The sequence below is a fragment of the Cololabis saira genome, chromosome 11, assembly GCF_033807715.1.
Source record: "Cololabis saira isolate AMF1-May2022 chromosome 11, fColSai1.1, whole genome shotgun sequence".
Taxonomy (NCBI): Eukaryota; Metazoa; Chordata; class Actinopteri; order Beloniformes; family Belonidae; genus Cololabis; species Cololabis saira.
In genome coordinates, this window is record NC_084597.1 from 17,855,413 (window position 1) to 17,882,644 (window position 27,232).

Consider the following 27,232-nt stretch of genomic DNA (forward strand, 5'->3'; position numbering starts at 1 on the left):
ACCTTCAACATGGGGTTTTATTGTTCCCTTCCATCCAGTTAGGTTACAGTTTAAGGACTTGGTCGCTGTGAGGACTGGTGCTGAAGCTCCTAAATTCCACGTCATCCTCCAACTCAACCGCACTGAAGTACTACACAGCTAAAATAGTCCTCAAACTCGTCAGAACAACAAAACGCCACCTTTAACACATTGAATGGGGAACCTCGGCTGAAATGTGCGTGAAACTGCCACGGTTCAGGTGTGAATGAGACCCATCTGACCTGCTGTCGAATAAGGTTTGGACCTGGAGGAGAACGGCCGAGACAAACTGGCCTTTTGATGGCCACAAAGAAGCTCTAGGACACCAGCAGACGAATCAATGACAAACACTCAGCGGCTGCATAACACGTCATGTCATAAGAGTTTGACAAAAGACACGCCGCTGTGGACCTTGTAACACACGCGGGTTCGACTGTTTAGTTTAAAAAGTGTATATACGACAGGGTCAACTAACCTTTGCCAATATAAAGCATTTCTAAACACGCAACTCTTAATTTGAGCCACTTTATGTTAAACTAACACAAACTTTAATAAATCATCATCACGGTCCTGTGATCGTATAACGATGCTGATGAAACATTTCATGGTTTGGAAAATATCTGAACCCTTGTTAATACAACAAAGGAACAAATGAGCGCAACAAACAAAACTGCCAGTCAGCTGGACCACGGACACCTTATCTCAAGCTACCCGTTTTAGCTTGGCTCACATCCATCCATCCATTAGGGGTGGGTATTGGGAAGGACCTCACGATACGATACGCATCACGATACTTGAGCCACGATACGATACGCATTGCGATATCCCGATTATGCGATATCCCGATTATTATATTCTACATAGTTCACCGAAAAATTTAAAAATGCATTACACATCTTAAAATCCAAGTTGTATATATGTACATCAGATGATAGTGATGGATCTTAAAATCCGAGTTGCACGTTCATCAGATTATAGTGACAATTCATGGGACAAACTGAGTCAAAACAATGTTTTATTATAACTATACAAGCTAAAGTTACAACATATTTGTATATGTTTTTCATATTATTTACATCATATGAAATTAACATTAAATTTAGTATGAGGTTGCTTTAATTATGTGGCAAATGATAATAAACACAAGAAAGATGGGTACTAAAACCAAGGACAGGCACAGTGATCAGTCAGTATAGATATAAATCCATAAATAAATAAACCTCTGTCCATTATTTTTCATTTTTTAAGGACAGGCAATTGTGTTATATAAAAAATGAATTATAAAATGAAATAAAACGTGAAATAAAACCTGAGCTCAGTGCAGGGCCCTCCCAGGGTTGGTAGAGAGTGGCAATGCCCAGGACTGTCACTTAGGTAGGAGCACTGGGTGATATGATGGGAAAAAAATCGGGGATAAAAAATATAAAAAAAATAAATAAATAAAAAAAATTTAAAAAAAATCGATATTCAAATTTTGAATATCGATATTGAATCGGCTGGAAAAGTATCACGATATATTGCCATATCGATATTTTTGCCCACCCCTACCATCCATCCATCCATCCATCCATCCATCCATCCATCCATCCATCCATCCATCCATCCATCCATCCATCCATCCATCCATCCATCCATCCATCCATCCATCCATCCATCCATCCATCCATCCATATGTGATCCAACTAGCAGGCTCTGCAACAGCAGCCAGCAGCAGAAGTGCGTGGCCTCCAGTCGCATCCTGGAACCTTCAAGGTGAACCTGGAAGGGTTCCCAGGCGAACGCAGCTCAGCTGGAACAGCCAGCCAAAGGATCGATGACTGCTACTAAGCTATGAAGACCAGGGATCTGGTGATCAAAGGCAATCAATGACCAATATAACCAATATAAATGAGGATCAAAGCAACACAAGACCTCCATTTAAACTTATGATCCCAAAAACTGCATAACGCCAAAGAACTGAGCTATTTGTTATTTTCCTACTTAACTTTTAAGTAGATAGACATTTATGATGAGCATTAATATTGACAACCAGAATATTTTCTTGGCCTTCTTGCGAATGAAGTATCTCCAGTTCGACAGCTCGAACACGGACACACGGACGCCGCACTTCAATGCTGGATGGAGTTTTGTTTGGACATTTAAATAACTCAGAAAACAACCTCCAGAGTTTACATTTGGCTCTGTGATAAAACCGGTTCCTCCACGGAGGATCAGGCGCGAACAAACCTGCAATCCCACCAGTGTTTTACGTCAGCGCACCTCAGCTTGGGTGAGAAATAACCGCCATCGGAGATTTGGATTTAGGTCCGCCTGTATTTCCTCATTTAAAACCATTTGTTTGAGTGCTGTCTGCTCCCAGCGAGCTTGGTGAGAGTCATTTGTTTAGCCTCCGAGGACCACCGGTAAGCCAGCCAGTGCTTCTCCTCTCCAAATGCATTTGTTCCCACTCCTGAGATATGCCACGTCTCAGCAGACGTCCTCACAGGGCCAGGCAGCCGCCGCCGCTAATGAGCTCAGGGATCAGAAACACACGAAATCAAATAAAGGCTTTTAGCATTTGCTGACATTGTGATCCGATTGTAAATTTTTAGAAAAACTGTTTTCCAGACATGCAGATTGAACATTTCCTGACTCACATAGCAAGTTTTGATATTTTAAAGTATTCTGATTCTGATTGATTGCACATTACATCATGTAATGTGCAATCAATCAGAATGTCCATGTAATTTACATGGACATTTATTTGTATTTTTTCATATAACTTTCAATGCCCCGGCCAGCAACGAGTTACAACCACCACCGTTTGAGTGAGTCTGAGCTGAATGAAAAACCACACTGGACAAAATGATAACGCTAGTCTAAGCCAGGTTATTCCGGTGGGAAGCGCTAGCCTGAGATGATGCTGCTGGTGTTCAATGCGTTTCCGCAGCCGGAGGACAGAGACGCAACACCAGCCAGAGAAGGTGGTGGCTTTCCAGGTTCCTAAGCAACACAACAGGGTTTGCAGAGTAGCTGGTGCCCAAAGTCAAATAACGTTTGTTAAATGGTCTCTCCAGCTGGTCTCAGTCTCACTCAGACTATCGTCTGTTTTTGTTCCTTCTCTTCTTTATCTGTACCGGTAGTTTTTATTTTCTACAGCATTCACAGAAACTAACAAACAAGAAAGAAGTTATTTACACCTCTACTCCAATCAAATCAGCTAAAATGCTAACAAGAATGACAGAGGCGGAGCTCTGGCGTACAAACACAGTGAGAATAAATGGGTTGGGAAGTTTAATCTCGGGACAACGTGATGTTTCCACTGCTCCGGTGTGACGTTGGTGGTGCAACTCCAGCTGAAATTTGCTTTCTCCACAACGTCCCCAACTCCCTCCCCTGGATCAGCACTCCTCCTCTCCCGAGATCGTGGTTTCTGCTCTCCTGCAGTCTCAGTGGGAAGATGCACAACTCATCTGCATTCACAGGTGTCTAATAATCATTTCCCTGCGCTACAATCGCTGATGCTTGTAAAGAGGACTAACTTAAATTAAAAATCTTATACAGTCTGAAATGTGCCAAATGTCTTACACTGATTTATCTGACAGGAAATGTATCAGCTGTACATGGCGTCAAATGTGTCGGTGATGATGGTAACAACCTGAGTGGGAGAGGGAGTCGATATTGCTATCCTGATTGTAATCTTAAAAGTCATGTTAAAAATGCTACAATCACAACTTCAAACATATTTCATATACAAGTTTCTTTGATATCAGGACCACCAACATAAAACATTTTTGATAAACCTGCTGCACAAACTATGAACTGAAAATATAAATGCCTTATGTGTCAAATGAGGGGTAGGGGGCTAGTTCAGTTCAGTTCTCATAAATGACATCTTTGGGTTCAACCCGAGGATTATTTTAAGACCAGTTAGCATCTTAAATCACATGTTCCTGTTTTATTTTCCTTTGAAAAGGGAAAACTTGTGAGATTTGCTGACACCCAGACGTAAAACGAAGGAGCTACATCTGGCTAAGTACATACACTACACAAAAGATAAAAACGCTTGAATGACTAGGGCAGGCCCGGGTCTACGAGGGTGCAAAAGCATGCATTGCACCCTCAGTTTATGTGTTTGCATGCTCAGTTGAAAAGACGAAAAGAAAACTGACAAATGCCCGCGCGTCAGCCTGATTTATGGTTCCGCTTTAAATCGACGGCGTAGCCTACGGCGTAGGTTACGCGGCGACGCGCACCATACGAGCCCTGCGTTGGTGCCACGCGGAACCATAAATCAGCCAGTGTCCGTCACTCCGTGCAGTTTCCTGCACCAGCAAGACGCTGCTCTCTGCTGCTCCGTTAACACAAAGTAACGATGGATATTCAGAAGTGGTTCAAGCACAACCACGCCAGCAAGTTTACAGGACTGTCTCAGAAAATTAGAATATTGTGATAAAGTCCTTTATTTTTCTGTAATGCAATTAAAAAAAAAGTCATACATTCTGGATTCATTACAAATCAACTGAAATATTGCAAGCCTTTTATTATTTTAATATTGCTGATTATGGTTTACAGTTTAAGATTAAGATTTCCCAGAATATTCTAAATTTTTGAGATAGGATATTTGAGTTTTCTTAAGCTGTAAGCCATGATCAGCAATATTAAAATAATAAAAGGCTTGCAATATTTCAGTTGATTTGTAATGAATCCAGAATGTATGATATTTTTGCATTACAGAAAATAAAGGACTTTATCACAATATTCTAATTTTCTGAGACAGTCCTGTATATTTATGGTTAAATTTATTTTTGTTGCTATGTTTTATTTTCTGTTGCTAGATTGTCTGATGGGTGAGGTAGTCCAGACTAAATGTAGCATTTTCTTTGTTCTGCAGCAATATTGCTGCAAAAGTGCACTTGAAATACACTTCAAATATTGTTGTTTTGCTATTATTATTCCGCTTGAAATTATGGGAAAATGCATAATTTAGTGTTAAATAACGTGCCAGGCATGTGCACCCCCTCAGATCTGAGATGCACCCCTAGTCATCATTTTCTAGAACCGGCCCTGGACTAGGGGCCAAAATGAGTCAATCTCCATTTAACTATTGCTAAAATATCTAATTTACAGGAAAATTTAACAAATTTACATCCTGCCACAAAAAACATGTTTGGGGCCCCAAAACTATATTTTGCATCTATTGTTTATGTACTTCAACAGGAAAATTCAAATAAAGCTACATATTTATGCATAATTAAGGGGTGTTGTTTTTTTGATTGACAGCTGGATTTCAGTCTGACTGCAAGGCCTAGCTGTCATCACTTTATCTACTTAGTGCTTAGCATTTTTAATTAATTTGACATCTCAGTTGTGAATAAAGACCAAAGGTGCTCTGATTTCAAAAGATCATATAGCTAGTTGTGCTGTTAGATGTACCAAGAGACCAAGTGTGTTTGGACTTCAAGGCTCCCAAGGAAGAAGACCGTCGAACGAAGCTGAATAGGTTTTCTGCTGGGTTTGATTGCTGATGACCAGCGGGCCTGGGACCGAGGCCGGCCCCAACCAAACTGTCGCCTTCACCCCAGCACCATTCAAGGCCAACCTGGAAGGATATGAGTCATGTTTGCAGTCCAACCATTGCTGCTGGCTTTTCTGTCCGAGCCACCAAGCCGGGCCGAGGCTGTAGCTACATCTGAAACTAGCACAGATTCAATCCCAGAGCATCACTGGTTGACATGAGCTAAACTCAGGTAGGTGGCTACTGGTACCCAGGTTAAGGTGGCCGTGTTTCCTCCGACTGCCCGGATTGGGAAATACTCAAACCACTTTTTCAAGTGCCCGTGCACTGCTCCGGGAGAATTTTTAGATTCAAACTTATCAACTTGTATTTATTTATTTACTTATCTGTTTAAGATGAATAATTCCCATCTTTTAAAAGCAACCGGCTCATTCCCTGGAGTACATCCACTCTCGGAGGAACAGTAGGAGTTTACACCGTAATAATGCCCACATGGCGTCCTTAAATGTTGTTTTGTCCAACCTCCACATAAGATCCATAATATATCAGATTTATGACATGACGCCCAGAAAAGATCCTTTTTAACTTTTACAATACGCGTACGCTGGCGGTTTCTTTTGTCGTGTTGCAGTTTTCCACTAAATCGAGAACACCACGAACCAGTTCAGGCTACAGAATCTGTTGTGACTTGTCCTTCCACAAATAAATAGATGAGAAACCATTTAAATATGTATGTAAATGTTTTAGATGTGTATCGGCATGTTCAACGGCTAACCCGACATGCGGGACTTGTCTTTATTTAAAGAGTTATGATAGCAATGTCACGGCAGAGGGGGGGTGGGGGGGGAGCACTTCGCTGTCAGAAATGTAACCACGGCAACAATTCACAATGTCAGCCTCCTTCCTGTTTGGGCTGAACAGACAGACAGACAGACAGACAGACAGCAGAACGGTGTTCAACCTCACCGGCTGCTGAAACCTTCACACATTCATCATCGCTCAGGTGCTGAAGAAAAACTACATCTGTCAGCGGTGGCAGCAGATTTACTCAAGCTGCTGCTGCTGTGAGGTTTCATTTTGAGGGCCAGGCTCTGAGTGAGCCATTATCTTGTTACCTTTCTCTTATATTATTGGATGTTTAATGCCATCCATTCACTCTGGTACACGATGGACATTAAGCCCCTCCCTTAGTTACAGTTGCCAACTCGGAAAACCGGTGTTGTTTAGTCTTACGAAGGGCAACTGCTTGTCAAAGAAAAATCATATTTTCAATGGAAAAGAGCTCAGTTAAAGAAGAAAGGCATTATTAAGACATGAAGATGGAAACTTTGACAAATGAACGTCAGCTGGCTGCTGCTAGAGCGGCGTTTTCCTAGAGTCAACGAACAAATCCACATCAAGGGTCGTGGAGACCAGAGCACGTGAAGTAGTCACATTTGCAGTCGGCAAGGTGCAACTGTGTCCAGAATTCCCCATTTCTGTTTGATGTTTCCAGCCTACAAGACAAAAAACGGATTCAAGAAAAAAAGGTGCGTAAGAAACCACCAACTACCAGGCGACAAACCGGATGATTCACCAGGAACCAGGGCCCTTGGATTTTGGGGGCCCTAAAAAAAGATTTTGTTTCTGGCCTCAAAAAAAAAACAAAAAAAACACCAAGTGCATATATCGTACCACATACGCTGCTTACAACCGGACAGAGACAAAAAGTTATTTTGGAATATTTGTGCATTAAATACAAACTGCTAGTATTTTTTTTTTCTATAATTTCCCAGGTGGGATAAATAAAGTATATCTATCTATTATACTGCAGTACTACAGTACTACAGTATAGAGCTGGGTATCGATTCAAATGTCAAGAATCGATTCGATTCCGATTCTTAAGATTCAGAATCGATTATCACCATTTGATCCGATCCGATTCGATTCGATATTGATTTGGGTTAGTGTTGCCTGGATTATATGACTGTAAAATAACTATTGAAATAATAATTTCACAATAATTATTGTGAAATAACTAAGAAATAAATAACTCAAATAGGCATTTCAATATCCATTTAAAGTGCAAAAAAAGAAAGAAATCGCAACAGCTCGAGCAGTAAACAAATTATTTTAGCTTGTCTGATTTATTCTGCCATGGAGCACCTGGCATTTTTCAGGTATTATATTAATATATATTATATAATATATTAAATATATTAAAAAATATTAATATAACATTTAGAAATTTAAGCTGAAATGTCCAGCATTTTCTCTAAAGAAAAGTTCATTTAGTTCAGGAGTTTTCAAAACTACTGGGACTAAAGTTCACCAGGCAAAAATGTAATGATGAAAAACATTTTTTTTTAAATAAATAAATAAAAATAATCGATCTTTAGACATACAAATCGATTTTTAGGAATTAATATGAGAATCGATTTAGAATCAGAAAATCGATTTTTTCAACACAGGCCTACTACAGTAGTACTGTAGTATTGTACACTGCAGACAAGACAGACTTGTCTGCACGGTGACAGCAGTATCACCTCGATAAAGACCAGACTGACAAGTTGCAGATTTCTAACCTGCCCATCGGCTCGTGTTGTGATGAAAGTACTCTGCCAAGTTTTAATGGATTATGGAAGGGGGGGTGTTAAAACCATTTCAGATGATCAACAGGGATGAATTAATCTGTTATACTATTAAAAGAAAATGAGCCTCATCTTTGAAGCTCAAAATCAAACTTAAATTCAGCGGTCAAAAGAAACCCAGCTAAAATAATTTTTTCCCCATTAAAAAAAATAATAATAATTTTGGCTTTAGAAAAGTCTCAATTTTTGTCTATAAACACAGATGTTTGGGGCCCATATTCAAAGGCCGTCTCCCTCGTGCAGGTGGCGCAGGTTCGATTCCTGGCCTGTTGCCCTCTCTTTACCGGAGTTTCTTGTCTAGCCACTTTCAAAATAAAAGACCACTAGAGCCACAAAAGGTTAATTAGAGGAAGAAAAACAAAAAAGGTTTGAGGTTTGAATATTTTCCACAGTAAGAGGCAGCCATGTGGACGAGATAACCTGACAACACTGGCATAACGTAGTCTGATTTCATCATTCTGAACTCTTTAAATCTTCTTATGTACTTAAATGGGTGTTTGGCATTTTGCCGATGATACTTTATTACTTTTACCCGAGTGGGGGTGAGAAACTTCCTCCACTTTTATCTTGGCGTGCAGCTTCACGCATTCATCTGATCCCCCCCCCCCCCGGTGCCGCTCCCAGTTTTAAACTGCATTAAAGCGCCATTGATGTGGTTTTCAACTCCATCCATTTCCATCAGAGATTACTCATCTTTTAACAGATCAAAACAGTGAGTCAGCGTGCAGGCGCATGCCAAGCATACCCTGTTCGTCCAGAAACATACCGGATTAACTCATGTGCCTTGTGAGAGCTTATGTCATCCCCGAAGTAAGTTCTGTGGAGCTTCTAACGCTATCAATAGTCAGGCTAATTCACAGAGCTTCATTAGAGCTTCATTTTTATCATCAACTCAAAAGGGGGATGCCATTGATTTTACACATAAAAACAGGTCAGTTTACTTTAAGTGCTTACTGTAGGAGGAAAGTCTGAGAAATAATCCCTAGTGATGTATTGTGGGTACTTATATTTGAGAACACGTGTCGTAAACTGCAGGAAATAGTTTATCTTCCAGAGACTGAGCAGACACATCAGTACAAAAGTGTTTTCCTTTGCGTTTTTATAGAGGAAGCAAACAGCTCATTTGTCCTGCAGGCTTTTTCTTCTGTACGTGATGACATCACGATGACACAGACCGACATAATAACTAGTGGCTGGTTTGACTCGTCTCAGACAAGAAGGAACAAGCGACTCGCGTGCTGCCATTTATGATCAATCAAACTTCAGGGGCCAATATTGACAACTCTGAATGAAACCTTTAAAAAGTTTCTGGAAAGAAAATGTTGTCAGTGTCAGTTGTCAGTCACTGACACCAAGTGGGCGGTAAGGAGTGATATAATAGTAAGATTTGCATTTATTCAGAATCGTGATGGCCAGAACATATCTTCTTTTTCCATCCAATTCCTGGGAACTTGCCAATCAAGCTCATCCAATGCCAATTTTCTCCATTAAATTTCATCTGGACGCCATCAGATAGACGTACAACCGATAAGAGAAATGAAACATGACGTGGGCAGCGCTACAGCCAGACTAGTAACAATAAAAAGCACCCAAAATGCTTTTGCAGTAAAAATTTGCTGATTCAATGTGTTTTCACCATTTTGGCTGTTTAGAGTTGTGGTTCTGTGACATTCCCGTGCAGGTTTTTTGCATAAAGCCCCCCACTCCCTGCAATTGATTAGGTACATTCTGTACCGGTTGAAATGGTTGTAAATGGGAGGTTTTACAACTATTTCATGATATAGAATTCAGCCAGGCTACGAAAAAAGAAAAAAAAATGAAAAACCACTCGAGTGGCTGTTACAGTTTTTCACAATTGTTTAAATACATTTCCTGATAGACTACCTCACTTTCTCTAAACTGTAAATACAAATTACAAAACTCACACACAAAATGCAAAATCCTACACTTCCTACCCTCAAAACAGTGTTAACTCTTCACTAAATGGTATTTCCTTCTCAAATGCCAAACACATACATCATTTGAGTAGACATTTCTAAGCACCAACTGAACACTGATCTGCAGAATGGAAGACACTATAGTATGAATGGAAAACACTATATGAATGTCTCAGTAGAATCCTGCATTTGTATGTTCAGTGTTTCACCTTCAGCTGGTGGATGGAATATATCACCATAAAGTATTCTTATGTATAGGCTACTCAAATAGAAAACAACACACAATTCTTTACTGTAACAACAAATACGTAATATTTTACAGTATGAGTAGGAATGCTAGAAGAAGTGCAGGGTTGTAGGGGCCAAGGGTGGCATGATGATGGAGGACGCAGTGGTGATTGAGTCCAGTTTGTATATGAGTCCAATATGTGTATGTATATATATATATATATATTTTTTCTCATGTAGTTGTTTTGTTTTTTCAAATCTTGCACTATAGTGGTTACATTGTGTTACTGTAAAAGGGTAGACAAAATAAGCTTTGGCTTCAGTCTACACCTTTTGGTCCTTGTTTGATATACATGCAAAAAAAACAACTTTGTATTGACTACTGACTTCTATAACGTGACCAAATAAACATATCAAATCAAATCAATCAAATTGATGGCAGCACACATTGTTATGTTCCCTCCACGCTGGCCAGGGACCTCTGTGATGGCACGCTGGCCGATGATATTCCTCCCTCGGTGCCTTCTTTTTACAAGGTTGAATCCCACTTCATCAATGAATATGAATTCAATGGCAAATTGCTGATTTCATATTGCACAACAGCCTTTGGAGTTTAGAAATGTGATGGACTGTGTGTTCTGTGTGAACAGCAAGAGAGGGAATTCAGGAAGAGTGTGCAGGGTATTGGGAATTGTGTGTAGTGTTGTGAGAAGTGGTATGGAATGGGAATTTGAGTCTAGAGCAGTAAATGTGCTTGGAGTTCAGCAGGATTGGTTCAGCCACCTGAAACATGAGTTTCAGGTTGTGCACATTGTGTCTGATGTTCCAATAAATGTGTTTAAACAATTGTGAAAAACTGTAAATTTGTTGACTAATCTAAAAAAAAAACCACACATTTACAGTACAAACTGCTCTGACTACCAGATGAGTATTTTCCCTGTAAACACAAGTGACCCGTTCAACTGGTCCATTAGATCAGGCAGTTATGAAGAAACTCTTCACGTGTGCCAACATCAGTCGCCTGCAGACCTCGAGACAAACGATGCACAAATAGTTTCAGGGCGAGTCGTCAGACCTCGTTTTACTCGTCTCAATTTCAACACGCTGCACAGTTGAAGCCGGTGGCACGCGTGTATAAGTTCAAACTCCAGACCCACTCTGAGAGACAGGTAGAGGCCTGCGGCTTCGGTTGGACCAGGAGAACGAGCTCATTTGGTTTTTATTACAGACAAAAGTGAAAAAGGAGGAGCATGCAAAGAGGTGGGGGGGTGTCTCCGATGGTTCCAGCTCCCGTGACAGGAGTCAGCGGGTTTACGTGAACGTGACAAACAGTCTGGGGCACTTTGTGGATTTGGTTAAGCAAACAGTCATGATTTCTGTCTCTGGGCCTAACGAGAACCGACGTATGAACACACAACAGATGGCAGGATCGTTATCTGGCCGGACAGGTTCACAAACAGAGAGGAAGCACGTCTATACGTCGAGTTAAAGGGGGTGCATTTCAGATATATTTGCAAAAACAATGTATGGTACGAGTTACAAGCCCCGTGTGGGCAGATGTGCTGTCAATTTCCAACTCTCTGTGCTCTTAAATTTATATTTCCCTCAGAAAAAGACATAAATAACATCACCAAGATTGGGAAGAAAGGGAATTGGAGGTTTGTCCCCCACGCTGACTGAAATCACTCCCACAAGATGTTATTTCAACCAACATATTACATAAAAAAGGAGATTTAAAGTGGTATCAGCAGTTTTTTTCTACAGTAAAATACCATTCCAAAAGTGAAAAATCAAAAGCAATAGATCTTATCAGACCAAAGTTGTGTAATTAAAACATCAGCACTCAGTTTAACACCTGAAAACAACGCAAAACGGCTAAACACAGTGTACAAAGAAACAAAAGCCAGCACAGATGTACAGTATATGTAGAGCAGAAGAGAGGAGCATCAGTCTTCGTTAAGTATGCGACGGCTGTGCGCCGAGGTAACAGCCTCTGATGGATGACACCTTTAAGTTCCCATTATGAGGCGAGCATTACTCATAACTCATAAGCAGCTCGGACGAGGTTTGGAGAGGCGAGCCGTCGGCTCTGTGGAGACAAAAGCTCAGCCTCCTTCGGTCCGCATCGCTGACCATGGGCGCTTCATGAGGAGGGATCAAGAAATGGAAAATGAACGCTCAAACACTTCACCTGTCGTTAAGAGAACTGCTCTGTTTGCAGAGCCGGAGGTCCACACCTCCACCCCCCACCCCCCGTTTTTTTCTGAAGTTAATGGAAAGCAGTTTATGTCAGAAGGGATATAATCAGAAGTATTTATTAGCAGTAATACTGCAGTTTTCTAAAATAATCAGGTGCTTCGCTGCAAAGAAGCAGCAGACTTGTTCAACTGGTCCTGGCGGAGCCGAACTCGATATACCAGGGGATTTTTGATCATGTGGAGGACAGAACCCTGAATGCGGTCAACCTGGGAACCGCAAACCATCAGATGACAAAGTATGAAGACTGCGATGAAGCTGAATCTGACCACGAGACGGGCACCGTCATGAGCCAAGTCCGCAGGAAGACCACAGATTTTCATGAAATGATATTGGACGGAAATTTTTTATCAGAAAAAAAAAATATCTGAATGACATTCCAGATGTATTTGGTGACGGACAGCTGACACCGTTCAGGAAGCATGGTTACCGTACACATGTTCAGATTCACCTCCATCGCAGTCCTCCAGGTTTTCAAACCTTATTGTACAGTGAGCCGGAAACTACCGTATTTCCACTAAAACTACTGTGCGCTACAACGGCAAATGATAAACGAGTTTGCTGATGGCGTGGGGCTGAGGAGGCTTGTCTCTGTGAGAGAGAAGGTGAGGATAAAATAAATAAAATGTGACAAAACACTGGATCAGTTACGAGCAAATCAATCTGCTGAATCTGATTCTAAATTAGACCAATAGTGAATAACAGTCGTGAAGAAAATACTCACTTTTTGAGAGGCATCGTGAAATTATTGTACACTTCCATCCATTGATCATACACTTCCAACTATTGATTGTACACTTCAATCCATTGATCGCAAACTTCCATCTATTGATCGTACACTTCCATCCATTGATCGCAAACTTCCAACTATTGATTGTACACTTCCAACCATTGATCGTACACTTCCAACCATTGATCGCACACTTCCAACTATTGATCGTACATTTCCAACCATTGATCACACTTCCAACCATTGATCACACTTCCAACCATTGATCGTACACTTCCAATCATTGATCGTACACTTCCAACCATTGATCGCACACTTCCAACCATTGATCGTACACTTCCAACCATTGATCGTACACTTCCAACTATTGATCATACACTTCCATCCATTGATCATACACTTCCAACTATTGATTGTACACTTCCATCCATTGATCGCAAACTTCCAACTATTGATTGTACACTTCCAACTATTGATTGTACACTTCCAACTATTGATCGTACACTTCCATCCATTGATCGCAAACTTCCAACCATTGATCGTACACTTCCATCCATTGATCGTACACTTCCATCCATTGATTGTACACTTCGAACGATTGATTGTACACTTCCAACCATTGATCGTACACTTCCAACCATTGATCGCACACTTCCAACTATTGATCGTACATTTCCAACCATTGATCGTACACTTCCATCCATTGATTGTACACTTCGAACGATTGATTGTACACTTCCAACCATTGATCGTACACTTCCAACCATTGATCGCACACTTCCAACTATTGATCGTACATTTCCAACCATTGATCACACTTCCAACCATTGATCACACTTCCAACCATTGATCGCACACTTCCAATCATTGATCGTACACTTCCAACCATTGATCGCACACTTCCAACCATTGATCGTACACTTCCAACTATTGATCATACACTTCCATCCATTGATCATACACTTCCAACTATTGATTGTACACTTCCATCCATTGATCGCAAACTTCCAACTATTGATTGTACACTTCCAACTATTGATTGTACACTTCCAACTATTGATCGTACACTTCCATCCATTGATCGCAAACTTCCAACCATTGATCGTACACTTCCATCCATTGATCGTACACTTCCATCCATTGATTGTACACTTCGAACGATTGATTGTACACTTCCAACCATTGATCGTACACTTCAAACTATTGACCGCACACTTCCTATTATTGATCGTACACTTCCAACCATTGATCGCACACTTCCAACCATTGATCGTACACTTCCAATCATTGATCGTACACTTCCATCCATTGATCGCAAACTTCCAACTATTGATTGTACACTTCCAACCATTGATCGTACACTTCCAACCATTGATCGTACACTTCCATCCATTGATTGTACACTTCGAACGATTGATTGTACACTTCCAACCATTGATCGTACACTTCCAACCATTGATCGCACACTTCCAACCATTGATCGCACACTTCCAACCATTGATCGTACACTTCCAACCATTGATCGCACACTTCCAACCATTGATCGTACACTTCCAATCATTGATCGTACACTTCCAACCATTGATCGTACACTGCCATCCATTGATCGTACACTTCCAACCATTGATCGTACACTTCCAACTATTGACCGCACACTTCCTATTATTGATCGTACACTTCCATTCATTGATTGCACACTATAACTATTGACCGTACATGTCCTATTATTGATCGGACTACAAACATGGGTACAGTCACACCGCAGCTTTCAATGCTCAACCCTGATTTTTTTTTGCCACGATCCTATTTTTCTTTTTGCTGTGGTTGTTCACATTGGTACTTTAAACGTGTCTTATGTTATACCAGCCGTCGTTGTGAACAGTTTTTGTTTTGAAGAGACCCTCATGAGCAGTAAGGGCACTGGAGAACCAGAGGAACCCCAAAGAAAATGCCGGCCCCCAGGTGGACTACAGCTCCAAACCAGAATATAAACGACGCACTCCCAGAAATCAAGGGATATAAAGACGTCATCACGGCCTCTAAAATAACAATTTGAATTTTTCTTCCATACGCTGACAATCAATCCTCCAAGTGATTAATCACAACAACAGAGACCATATGGATTCCTGACAAAGCCCTGGCAGCAGCTTCACGTGGACAGGTGGGCATGTTGGGCAGAGAGAATGACAATGAGAACAAAACAGGATTTATCGAGCTGATCGAGGGCAGACGGCGGTAAACTGGCTCCTCCCCTCCTCCATCAGCCGCTCTGCTCCACCACCTCTCCTCTCCAGCGAGTTGAAGGTTAATGATGACGGGATGCAGCAGAAGAATACAGATCAGAGACGTGCATGGATGTGGAAACACGGATGAACCGTCTTGCAGAGATTTGGAGCTCATTTAAATTACTTAACCTTTAACAATAATTTTTTTTTCCTCGTTATTGTCGGTAAAAGAACAACAAAAAAAGGTTCCAATGTTTATTTGTTCGTAACTGTCAGAAACTTTTCAAAACACACCTCAAAACTGCACGTGTGTGTCTTCATCCGCTGGAAATAGTCCTGTTTTAGTCTGTTTTTTATAAAGTTGAAGCTTGACTAATAGGAGCATAAGATGGATAGTGTGTGTTGACTGGGCCTCTTCCATCCATGTGGAAGCAGAAATGACCTGGAAAATCCGGCAGTTTTCCAAGACCTGAACCAGCAGCAGGAACCAGCAGCAGGAACCTACAGTGACTGTGCTACAGCAGACCAACTAATTATATGCAAGTATGCTCAACGTGGTGTAAAACCATTCTTCATAATGGCAGGTTTTGCCAATAGCCCAGCTTGAAGCATGCGCCCGACGGCGCTCCGATAATAATTGATCTTCCCGTGCAGAAGCAAATCTAGGCACTACGCATGCACCATTAACGCTCGCCAGCGAGCTAAAGGGCCGAGCCAGGTCATCCCTCGGCACACTTTCAGAGCCTTGCATCATTTAGCAGGTGTCCGCTGATTCATCGATTCTTCATAAAATTGCAGATGAGGCAGTAATGGGTGCAGGCCGATGGCCCGAGGTGTCGCGTAAACATCAGTGCAGATGCAGGAGCCGCTCGTTGGTGCTTCAATTCACAACAGCATCCTGAGGTTAGCTCTTCATAGTAGAACGTCAAGGACGTGACCTTCGAAGGGATAAATGAACAATGATAATCTTAAATCCAGTCACCTCCTCCAGTTCCTCCTGGAAGACACCAAGATGTTCCACGACCAGCAGAGAGGCGTCCTTGTCCTACATCCCCCCCCAGCTGGACATGCCTGACGCACCTCCCAAAGAAAGCGTCCAGGAGGAATCCTGATCGGATTCCCGACACATCTCTCCAGGCTCCTCTCAGTGTGGAAGAGCAATGACTCAACTCTGAGTCCCTCCAAGATGATTAAACTTCTCAGTCTCTCTGCAAGGGAGAGTCCTGCCGCCCTGCAGAGGAAACCCATTTTGGCCACTAGCATTCATGAACTCGCTCTTTCGGTCACTACACAGAGTTCATGACCAGTGATGAAGAAACGCAGATTGATGGAGTCTTGCCTTTTGCTCGCTCTTCACCACAACAGACCAGTGAGGAGTTCACATTACTGTCTTGATGGACATGACAGACGTCAGAACAGACAAGACAAAGTAAAGCGCTCGCTATCCCATGTCCAGACAAAGGTTACCGGTCTCCACCCTGGAGCCAGGCCTGGATGGCGGACATGCTGGCAAGTCCTGGGGGTCTCGACCCATGAAGTACAGCCGGGCTCACCCCCAGACGAGCCACATGAGTTTGTCGTCTCCTAACTGGCTCTTGGGACATGGGAAAACTGTTTTTATTCTTACAATATTAGGTATAGTTGAGTTATTTTTAAATTTGTCTTTTTCTTTTTTACCTTTTTGTGCAAACATTTTTCTTATATTAAAAATTATAATTGTTTGGATTTATTCATTTGGATCCCCGTGCTAGAGTCTAATTATGTTTAAAAATATATTTGTGTTGACATGGGTCATTGGAAAGCAAGTTGTTCACACAAAAACAAATCGAGAGCCAACGTTTCAACTTCCAGGCTGAAACCAAACATGTGGTGCAGTTCCTCGATTGGCCACTAGAGGTCAACACAAAATAAACGAGTTAATCTCCATTAACCCACATGTTAAAATGTTCAACATTACAGGACCCCCCCCCAAAAAAAAAAAAGTTGGTCTCCATAAACAGATGCCTGGCACAGCTAAAAGGGCTAAAATAGATGAGACTGAAATAAAGTCCCACACAGCCTTCCAGGCCAGGGGCCTCATTAATAAAGCTTGCGTGTGCACAAAACAGGGCTTGAAAGATGCGCACGCCAACTTCTACGCAAGGGTTGGGATTTAAAAAAAAAACGTAACGGGAAAATGTGCGTATCTCTACGCAAACTTTGATCCTGGCGCACGAACATTTTGAATATATTGGGAACTGGTAACGCAGACGGTGAGGTGGTGAAATGAAACCAGATTCATGTCATACTTTTAATATCATCACATATCAGACTTATAATATAATAGCGCTGATCGTGTCCCTCTGTGTTTGAAGCACAGCGTCAGTCAGGACACGACCACTTCCAGGTGTGCCATGCGCTTGGGACGCTCTGGTGCTGCTGGTGCTGCAGCTGCGGTGTCAGGACACGCGGTGCCGGGAACCTCCTCGTCACCCACCGCTTCCAACTGGAGTGACTGAGGACAGAACAAATAAGTGCCGGGCCAGTCTCCTCTCGGCCTCCCCCTTCAAATCACACCACTTCTTTTTTATTTCTGCCACAGATCTGTCCGTGGTACTCACAGCGTGTACAGCGCAGCAACGACGTGCTGCTACTCACTCACTTTCTTTTTGTTAGTGATGCCACTACTGTCACCACCAAATAATGTCGTTTTCCTGGCCTCCACCTCATCCACAACATCTCGATCTCGGTCTCCGTGAAGTTTAGTGGCACGGTGGCCTGGCTCGACGCGTCTCATTCATCCTGACGCACAGTAGAAACAGGCTGCAGGCAAGCGCTGCGCATGCTCAGCAGGCTCATTCATATGCAAATAGAGTAATCAAGTACTTTGCATTGACCATTCATGGTATAAAGTGGGCGTTTAGAGGGCGGGATATGAGGCGAATTCATGTGCGCAACCTTCCAGGTGGACTGTGATTTATAAAGAGAACATTGCGTGCAGATGTGCGTGCACACGGTTTTATAAATCAGGATTTTTTTGAGCGCACGCCATTTACGACTTTTGAGCGCACGTACACTTTTAGGATGAATCCTGCGCACTCTTTGATAAATGAGGCCCCAGCTCATTTCGCCCATTCGTAGCGACGACGACTCGCCGATTTGCTCCTGGACCAGCATCCGGTCCATACTCAGAAAACAACTCCAGGAGGAGAGTCAAACTCGTACGCCGACATTGTTGAGGCCACAAATAACTGAACAGGCCTCATTTCAAAGTCAAAAAGCCCATTTTGTGATACCACACATCCTTTTTCTAAAGTTAATAATCACAACAGACTTACTGTGCACTTGCTGAATCTTACCCAAGGTGTAACTTTTACATAGCGTGTCTTTAAACCAGGGGTCACCAATCCTGGTGGGGGCCGGTGTTCTGCATGTTTTAGAGTTTTCTCTGCTTTAACACACCTGATTCTAATTAATCATCGTCATCAGCTTGTCATTGAGGTCTGCACAATTCTCTTAACGACACAGTCACTTTTATCATGGTGCAATGAAGCAGCGAAACATGTAAAACATGCAGGACACCGGCCCTCGAGGACCAGGATTGGTGACCCCTGCTTTAAACTGTAAATCTTACAAATAGCACCTTTAAAGGGGACCTATTATGGCATCTAATACCTATTTTAAACAGGCCTTGAATGTCTTAAAAACAAGCTTGTGATTGTTTTTGCTAAATAAATTAGAAATTCAGCCTCTGAGCCATGTCTTTATCTTTACCGTTTCTAACCTCCTTCTCTATGCGGGATTCTGAGTGGGCGGGGCTATGATAATGAGGCTCTGTGCTGATTGGCTGCCTGAATGACGCGATACACCGCTACGAAAAAATGGCGGAAGCTCCGGCCGGTGGAGTTAGTTGTTGGCGTGGTTTCACGCATCGCTCCCGTTGTGACGTCACGACAGGAGCAGAATCTGAACGGCTCGTAGAAGCCACATCACACTGGATGGCTCATCCGGGCGGCTGTACAGACACTGCAGAATTTGGTTGCTTTCCTCCTTCTCTGAGTTGGCAGGCTGAGGGGAGACCACTTTATATATGTTAAATCAAGAAAAAACGCGTTTTTCATAATAGGTCCCCTTTAAGTCATTTTTAAAAAGTAAATTTACCAAGATTTACTGCCAGTTTCTCACAATTGTGATTTGAGTGCTGCTTAAGTACACTAATATAAAATATTATTGGTCTTTGTTGGACATAAAAATTAACAAAAGACACAGTTTTAAGATTTTTTTTCCATCACGGCCTCACTCTTACCTGCAAATTAATCATTATTATGAACAAATCTTTAATAATAGCAGTAATTCCATCATTTTCATTGCCTTTTAGTTGTCTTGGAGCAGGTGAATACAAACGGGGAATGGGGCAGGAGGAATTCCTATTTTCCAGTCGACGAGTATTGATTACCAGCAGCACTAACGCTTCACCAACCTCTAACCCAGTGCAGCTGAAGCAGATGGAGGCGAATCAGCGGGGATCAGTGGAGGACAGGAGCGCTCGGGGACAACCTTGACCTGCTGTGGAGTGCAAGCAGCTTAGATGTGACCTAATAGCCGAGTGACACGGGTAGAAAACACATTACAGCACATGTTTTCTCTGCACGTTTGGACCCTGCATGCTTCCCAGCGCTGATAAATATAATTCTGTTTACATCTCGAACTTTTTCCCCTCTGAAATAAGCACTTTCGTGCACGTGTAGTTGCTGCAGCCTATACTTCTGCTCAAACCTGTAATTTAGATCAAAGCTGCAGTCTATACACTGATGTGTGTGAAATTCGGCACGTTGCGTTGGCAGTGAAACCATCAGGGTCCGGGAGGCTGCTGGAGGACTTTCAGACATTTTTATAAAAGAGCAGGTGGACCACTCAGGCTGATCCACACAAATGACGGACTCAACACCCACACAGCAATGAGTAAATGTTGTGAAATAGTCTATTTTGAGGTTACAGCGAGCCTTTGAGAGCGACTGAGCCGCTTTACGTTAAACTTTGTATGACCAAACAGCAGCAGACGCGAAACGAACAGAATGCACAACCGACGCCCCCTCAACTTATGACAATTATTTTTTGCATTTGCAGAGTAAATATTTTGATATATTAACATCTTGCATCTAACGTTGTGAATCAGCAGCTAAAGTTATTACAATTACCTTTACTGAAAACATTACATTTTGGAGAAAGATTCCCAAATGTTGGCAAAACAATACTTTGAAATGGCAAAGAAACTAAACGGCAAATTAATTACTGAATAATCTCTTTGTAAAAGACAATAGCCAAGGATGTCCAGAGCTACTGAAAGAAAATTAAGAATTTCCATTTTTTACAACCTTTATAGTCGGTATTATTTAACTCGGGAAAAGACGGATGTTTACACCGAACTGCTGCAACTAACTGTCCATAAGTCCACGTCACGTCTGGGAAGTTGTTGACCAATATCAGCCAAAACTTAAGGATGTCTCAAGCTATTTTTGATGACTGATGCTAGACGACAGCTCCCCTCGGTTAAATCTAACGTTTATAAAATAATAAGCGGAGCTGATTCCGCAATCATGGATGAGACGAGTGACCCGGAGGCGTTTCAATTAGTTCTACAAAATCTGCGTGCAAGTGTAGGTTTTTATTTGCAATTCCAATTTCAGTATTTCAGAAGTAAAAAAAAAAATATTTTTAAAAACAATAATTTGCAATAAAGGCAGGGTAAGTTACATCTGTTTGAAACAAAAACACAATGCTAGCTCTTCCCGCCAGTGCAGCGAGAAATATGCTCCATCATGAATTAATTTTGTATACTAATATTTTCATAGAATTTTTTTTAATGGTTTTTTTAAATAAAAACTGCAAAATGTCTCCTGTTGTACAGTTTGGCTTCAGTTTGGATGTGAAAAATAGTATAAAATAAAATCCTGGATCTCCTAGGACAAAAAATGTTGAGTATCACTGAAATAACCCAACTTGTTTTATTGATTATTCCGTTTATAGTTGACAGTACGATTAAAGAAGTGGAAAACCTCTTCCAGCTCGCTGCCCACTAACATGACCACAAGCTCCCTGCACCGGCTGCCCTCCAGCCTGTCCTGCTAGTGCAAGGGGGAAAAAAAGGAAAACGAAACACTGCTGACTGTATCTCTGCACTGATTAACAGTGAGGGTTTGTTGTGGGGCGCGAGGGTCTGAGGCACATGTGTGCCAGCTCATTTCCTCAAGGTCTGCTGTGAGAAAACCTTCCTCCTCCGGTGCAGCCCACACGTGGGGAGATTACATCTTTTATTTATCACTTCTTGGCTCCATTTTCCCAGCAAATTCCAAGCTGGAACGCAATCAGCCAAGAAACCCTCCCTGTGGGTGTGTGTGTGTGTGGGGAGGGGTGCTACTGTTATTCCTTGCTGTAAAAACTCAGATGAAGTTTCTCCCTCAGAGAGACATTTACTAGTATCTGGGAATATTAGGCCTCTTATTTTGGCAGGAAAGCGTGTTGTGTATTCACAAATACACAAAACCCATGTGAACCTTCTCCTTTTGAAAGAGGAGGAGGAGGAGGAGGAGATGGAGGGGGGATCCAAGCATTCAGATTGCATTACAATTCAAATTAAGCATGCGGAGTAATGGGATTACGGTCCTCAGTGGGAGGGTGTCCCGAGTCTGGCTGCAGACCGAGCTCCCTCTTCATCATGGTGTGAGCCTCCTGCATCCAGCTCCGCGTCTACCTCCCTGACTGGAAATGAACCGCCATGAATCATAACCCACTTAAAAACGACCCACCGAGCCAAAAACAAGAGGAAGAAAAAAGAACCTAACCTCTTCTACTTCACAAGGGAGTGAAAAGGAGGTGAAAAGAGGCTTGAAGGACACAAATGAACATGAAAATGGGAGCAAAGTGCCAAACTCACAATAGGACGGTGGGGAAATTAAAATGTCAAAGAGGGTCATGATCTTCTAAAGCATAAACGCTGATGGACAAATGCTGCTGAGCAGAAGCACACAGGTGCCTGGTCCTGTTTAGCACACTTTAGATGTGATATGATAACCCCGAGGGTTTGTTCTCGTTTTAGCTTTTTAGGAAACAAAAACGTAACTTCAGCACTATTAAAACACCACACACTTCCCTAGATCCCAAGCATAACAGTGCATATTTGTTGGCGTTTATCAGCTTCTCTCTGCTGATGAATCTTCAGTCATGTTAAACCACATATCAACAGCAGCACAGAACAAGTCATTCAAATGAGTCAGAGACCAAACCCTGTGTACTTCCCTTATTACTCAATGTTTTTATGTAATAATCTAAAACGGATTTAAAAAAAGGTCATACTGTGCGTTTTTTTGTTTGTTGTTTGTTTGTTTTTTCCCACTTATTTTATTTTGCATGTACCATACTCATGTACTGACAGCACTGTAACATTCAACTATTTAACTATTTATTACTATTTATCATGTTTTACAGCAGATACAACATAGCACTACAGCACTTTAGTTCACAAACCATCCATTTCCCCAGCACGGGTTTTATCGTCATTTTTATTGTGAATGCATATGCCATGTTATGTGTTTTATATTGTTGACTTTTTGTGATTATTATTATCATTGTTGTTGTTATTATGACTTTTGCTGATTACATATGGCAGGGGGACTACCGATGTAAATCAGCCTATGGCTGCAATCTGGGTGCATCTACATTTTATTTTTTTATTAAAAGAAAATGTTGCCTGATGTACACTGTCTCTACCAAAATAAATACATTGAATTGAATTGAATTGTTTTGGGTCCCTGAAAGCTGTCACAATGTCACATTTAAAAGCAAAACTGAAACTTTAAAGCCGCTACGTGCTGTTAATGTGCTCTACTATGATGTTTTGTGTCTCAAACCAGCTGTAAACTGTAAAACAAGGTTATGTCTCCTAATTCTGATAAAGTTTCACAATGAGTTATCAGCTGCTGCTTGGTGGAAAATGTGGGGATTCCTCTCTTGTTTAAGAAACAGCTTGATTTTCCACTAAGGTAAAGCATTTCATGGCTTCTTTTGTTTTTTTTCCTCCTCCTTACCCAAACTAAACAGGATTTAAATGCCCCAGTGACACATTCCCCAACAGCAGATTTAAAGCCCCTATGGAGTCACTGTGTGAGTCTAATGTCCTTTGTTATCAAACCACGACACTTTATCCGCCTGTGTTCATCATGACATTACTCGTTTTTTTGCTTTCAAGACTAGGGTGTCTGAATGTTTTAAATCTCCACTTACCAACTTGCAGCACGTTGTCCACGCAGTCGCTCTCCAGCAGAGCGACTCCGCGGCGGAAGGGCAGCCGCGGCGGGTCTGCGCTGTCCCGGCTGCTGTCCCCGCTGCTGCCCGCCTCCTCCTCGGCGCCCACGCTGAACGAGGAGTACATGCAGATCTCCCGTTCACTCCTCGGAAACGACCAGTACACGATCCGTCTCTGCACGGGCTCCGGGATCCGCTCGAAGCGCTCCTCCACCCTCTGAAACGGCCACTTCTCCGCGACTCTCCTCGCAGCGATGTCCAGGAGAGACTCGGGGCTCCTGCGGCGGCTCGCCTCGCCCTGCCCGGCGGCGGGCCGCGGGCCCTGCCGGCACGGCGCGCCGGAGCCCGGTCTGCAGCAGAGCCGCTTGGCCGGGGGCTGCTGTACGAGCTGTGCCATGATAACCCCGCTGTGAACGCAGCTCATGGAGGAGAGGAAGCTGCGCCTCGGTCAGACTGGCAGCCGCGGCTGGAGCGGAGGGGGCGGGGCTTAGCGGAGCGGGGGCGGGGCATCTCAGGCCCCGCCCCTTTGTTGACAAATGACGGGGGGCGTGGCCTGCTGGCCCCGCAGTAAAAACCTAAAGCCTGATTTATGGTTCCGCGTTAAATCGACGCAGAGCCCTGGAGAGATACTGAGGTTTCATCTACACAGTCTTGGATTAGGGAGATGGCGTCAATTCAGTGGAAACTAAGGTATGGCAAGGTTACGAGTCACAGAACTTAACTAGAATATCAATCAACACATCCAGCAAATACTCATCACAGAAGTCGGCTATGGAGCTTATCTGTGTGGTCAAGAAAATTGGAACTTTTTCAAATGCAGTCTCACTCACTGCAAAAACTGATTTGATTGATTTGATTGATATATTTTATTTGGTCACGTTGTAAAGTTATTTGTCGATACAAAGTTTTTTTTTCATGTAGATCAAGGACCAAAAGGTGTAGACAGAAGCCAAAGCTTATTTTGTCTACCCTTTTAACATAATATAACCACTACAGTGCAAGATTTAAAAAAACAAAACTAAATAGCTACGTGAGAGAGAAAATAAATAAATAAATATATATATTCATACATATATATATACATACACATACATACACACACATACATATATACATACATACATATATACATACATATATATATATACATATATACATATATACATATACATACACATGCACATACACATGCATACCCACATACACATGAGATAAAGAAAGAAAAAAAGTAAATAAATAGGAAAAAGAAATAATGTTGCTCAAACTGGCCTATCTCGGCTTAACAGCATCAAGATGTGCTTACATTCATCCACATGTACCAAACCCACTTATATATACATAGCTGTGCATACATACATACATATATATGCACTTATTTATACCTGTAAAAAACTCAAAATCTTACCAGGAATATTTGTCTTATTTCTAGTTAAAATGTCTCATTTTTAGTCAAAAAATCTCATTACACTTAAAACAAGAATCATTACCAGAAAAATAACTTGTTATTTGACCATTTTCACCTGTTTCAAGTAAATTTGAAAGATTAATAATGAGAGTAATGAGAAGATTTATCTTCTCATTACAAGCAAAACAATCTTGTTCCATTGGCAGATTTTTCTACTTATTTGAAGTGAAAGTCTACTTGAAACAGGTGAAAATGTTTGTTTCTTGTTTGAGTCTTGTCTTAAATGTAATGAGATTTTTTTTTACTAAAAATTAGACATTTTAACTAGAAATAAGACAAATATTCTTGTTAAGATTTTGAGTTTTTGCAGTGTATAATAACTAGTGAAATCGATCATGTTGTTCTGATTTGCATTTGTAGTTATTCTATGTGTATTAAGTAATAGAATAATCAATACAAAAAGACAGAGTAATTCCATAAATGTATTTAAAAAACAAACATTTACATTTAACCCTTGAAGCCAAGGTGTGGCGGCTGCCATACCTTGCCATATCCAATTGACGCCCCTGGGAGATGGCAATGTTGGAAAAGCTGACCTATGTGATTAGAGGTAAAGCACAAGAATTCGAAGAAATATGGACACCTTTAATGGACTTTCTCAAGCAACAATAGAATATATATGTCTGTAGAACAAGTGTGACAATCTTAGTTTGTTTGTGAGGCTATTGAGTGTGACATTTTTTCTTTTAGTTTTTTTTTTCCATTTAGTTTTTTTTTTTTTTATTTATTTTTTTGTTAGTCTTTTTCTGTCTTGTTTTGTTTTTGTCTGTATGGACACAGCAGGACCTGCTTACATTTTGTTGGATAATTAATATGATATTTGCTGATTGTTTTGCTTTTTTGTACATTTATATTGAAATTTAATAAAAATATTGTTAAAAAAAAAAAAAAAAAAATCGACGCAGAGCCTACGCCGTAGCGTACGCAGCCGGCAGAGGTATCCTACGCCGTAGGCTCTGCGTTGGTGTAACGCGGAACCATAAATCAGCCTTAAACCCGGACTCTGGGGGGGCTAAATTCCCGCACTGCTGCTCGACTAATCATTTGTGAGCCAATAGAAAAAGCGTTGAAAAGCGAGCAGTTGTTTGACCGGTGAGCAGAGAAAAGAGGCTTTGTCTGGGGGAGAGCTCGCTGGGTGTATTCCTGTCAACACTCGAGCCTCGTGGTCTGAGGGGGAGGGACAGCACCGCCCCCCCGGGTGACGCTCACCTCTACTGGAATGTGAAACGGTGAAAGAAGAAAACTACTCAATATGAAAATGTACAAAAAGATAAAAAATATAAAGTAGGCTTAAATTTATCTTTTTTTGTCTGCATACATATTAATGGTTAATACCAAGTAGGTAAAAACCTAAAGCATATTTTTTATAATACCGTTATAATACCTTTTTTATTTTATAATACCGTTTCCTCACCTGGATCCTCAGTGCTCAGCCATATCCACACCCATATTTATATAGATGCATGTGTCTGTGTGTGTGTCTGTGTGTAACTTGTGTGAATTGTAGTGTACGTGTGTGTGTGTGTGTGTGTGTGTGTGTGTGTGTGTGTGTGTGTGTGTGTGTGTGTGTGTGTGTGTGTGTGTGTGTGTGTGTGTGTGTGTGTGTGTGTGTGTGTGTGTGTGTGTTCTCACACACAAAAGAACATTTTGTTTGTTTAAAGTTTTATGTAAAGTACTTTGTGTTGCATTTTTATACATGCATGAAAAGCGCTATATAAATAAAGTTTGATTTGATATATGCATTTTAATATATAATCAATTTATTTATAACATATACATATATTTTTTTACATTTATATGTAAGGGATAAAGCCCTTGGAGGTGTACATTATCATAAATATATGGACGAGTCCATATATTTATGATAATGTACACCTCCAAGGGCATTATCCCGCTTATATCACGGTCACTTAAAAAAAACATAAATATTAAATAAGTTATTCATGCTTTGATGTGTTTTCAGTTG

The 27,232-nt window shown here is 41.5% G+C and overlaps 1 protein-coding gene across 1 annotated transcript in view; it reads right to left on the reverse strand.

Moving 5' to 3' along the window:
- The window catches only part of LOC133454431 (protein transport protein Sec31A-like), a 48,848-nt gene extending 24,650 nt beyond the window's left edge, over positions 1–24,198 (reverse strand). Inside the window, exons 1-2 of the mRNA XM_061733163.1 lie at positions 23,781–24,198; positions 22,199–22,259 (exon numbers count right to left, since the gene is read on the reverse strand). Coding sequence (XP_061589147.1) covers positions 22,199–22,259; positions 23,781–24,198 — 479 coding nt within the window. The remainder of the gene's footprint in view (positions 1–22,198; positions 22,260–23,780) is intronic.
- Positions 24,199–27,232: the final 3,034 nt, after the last annotated feature.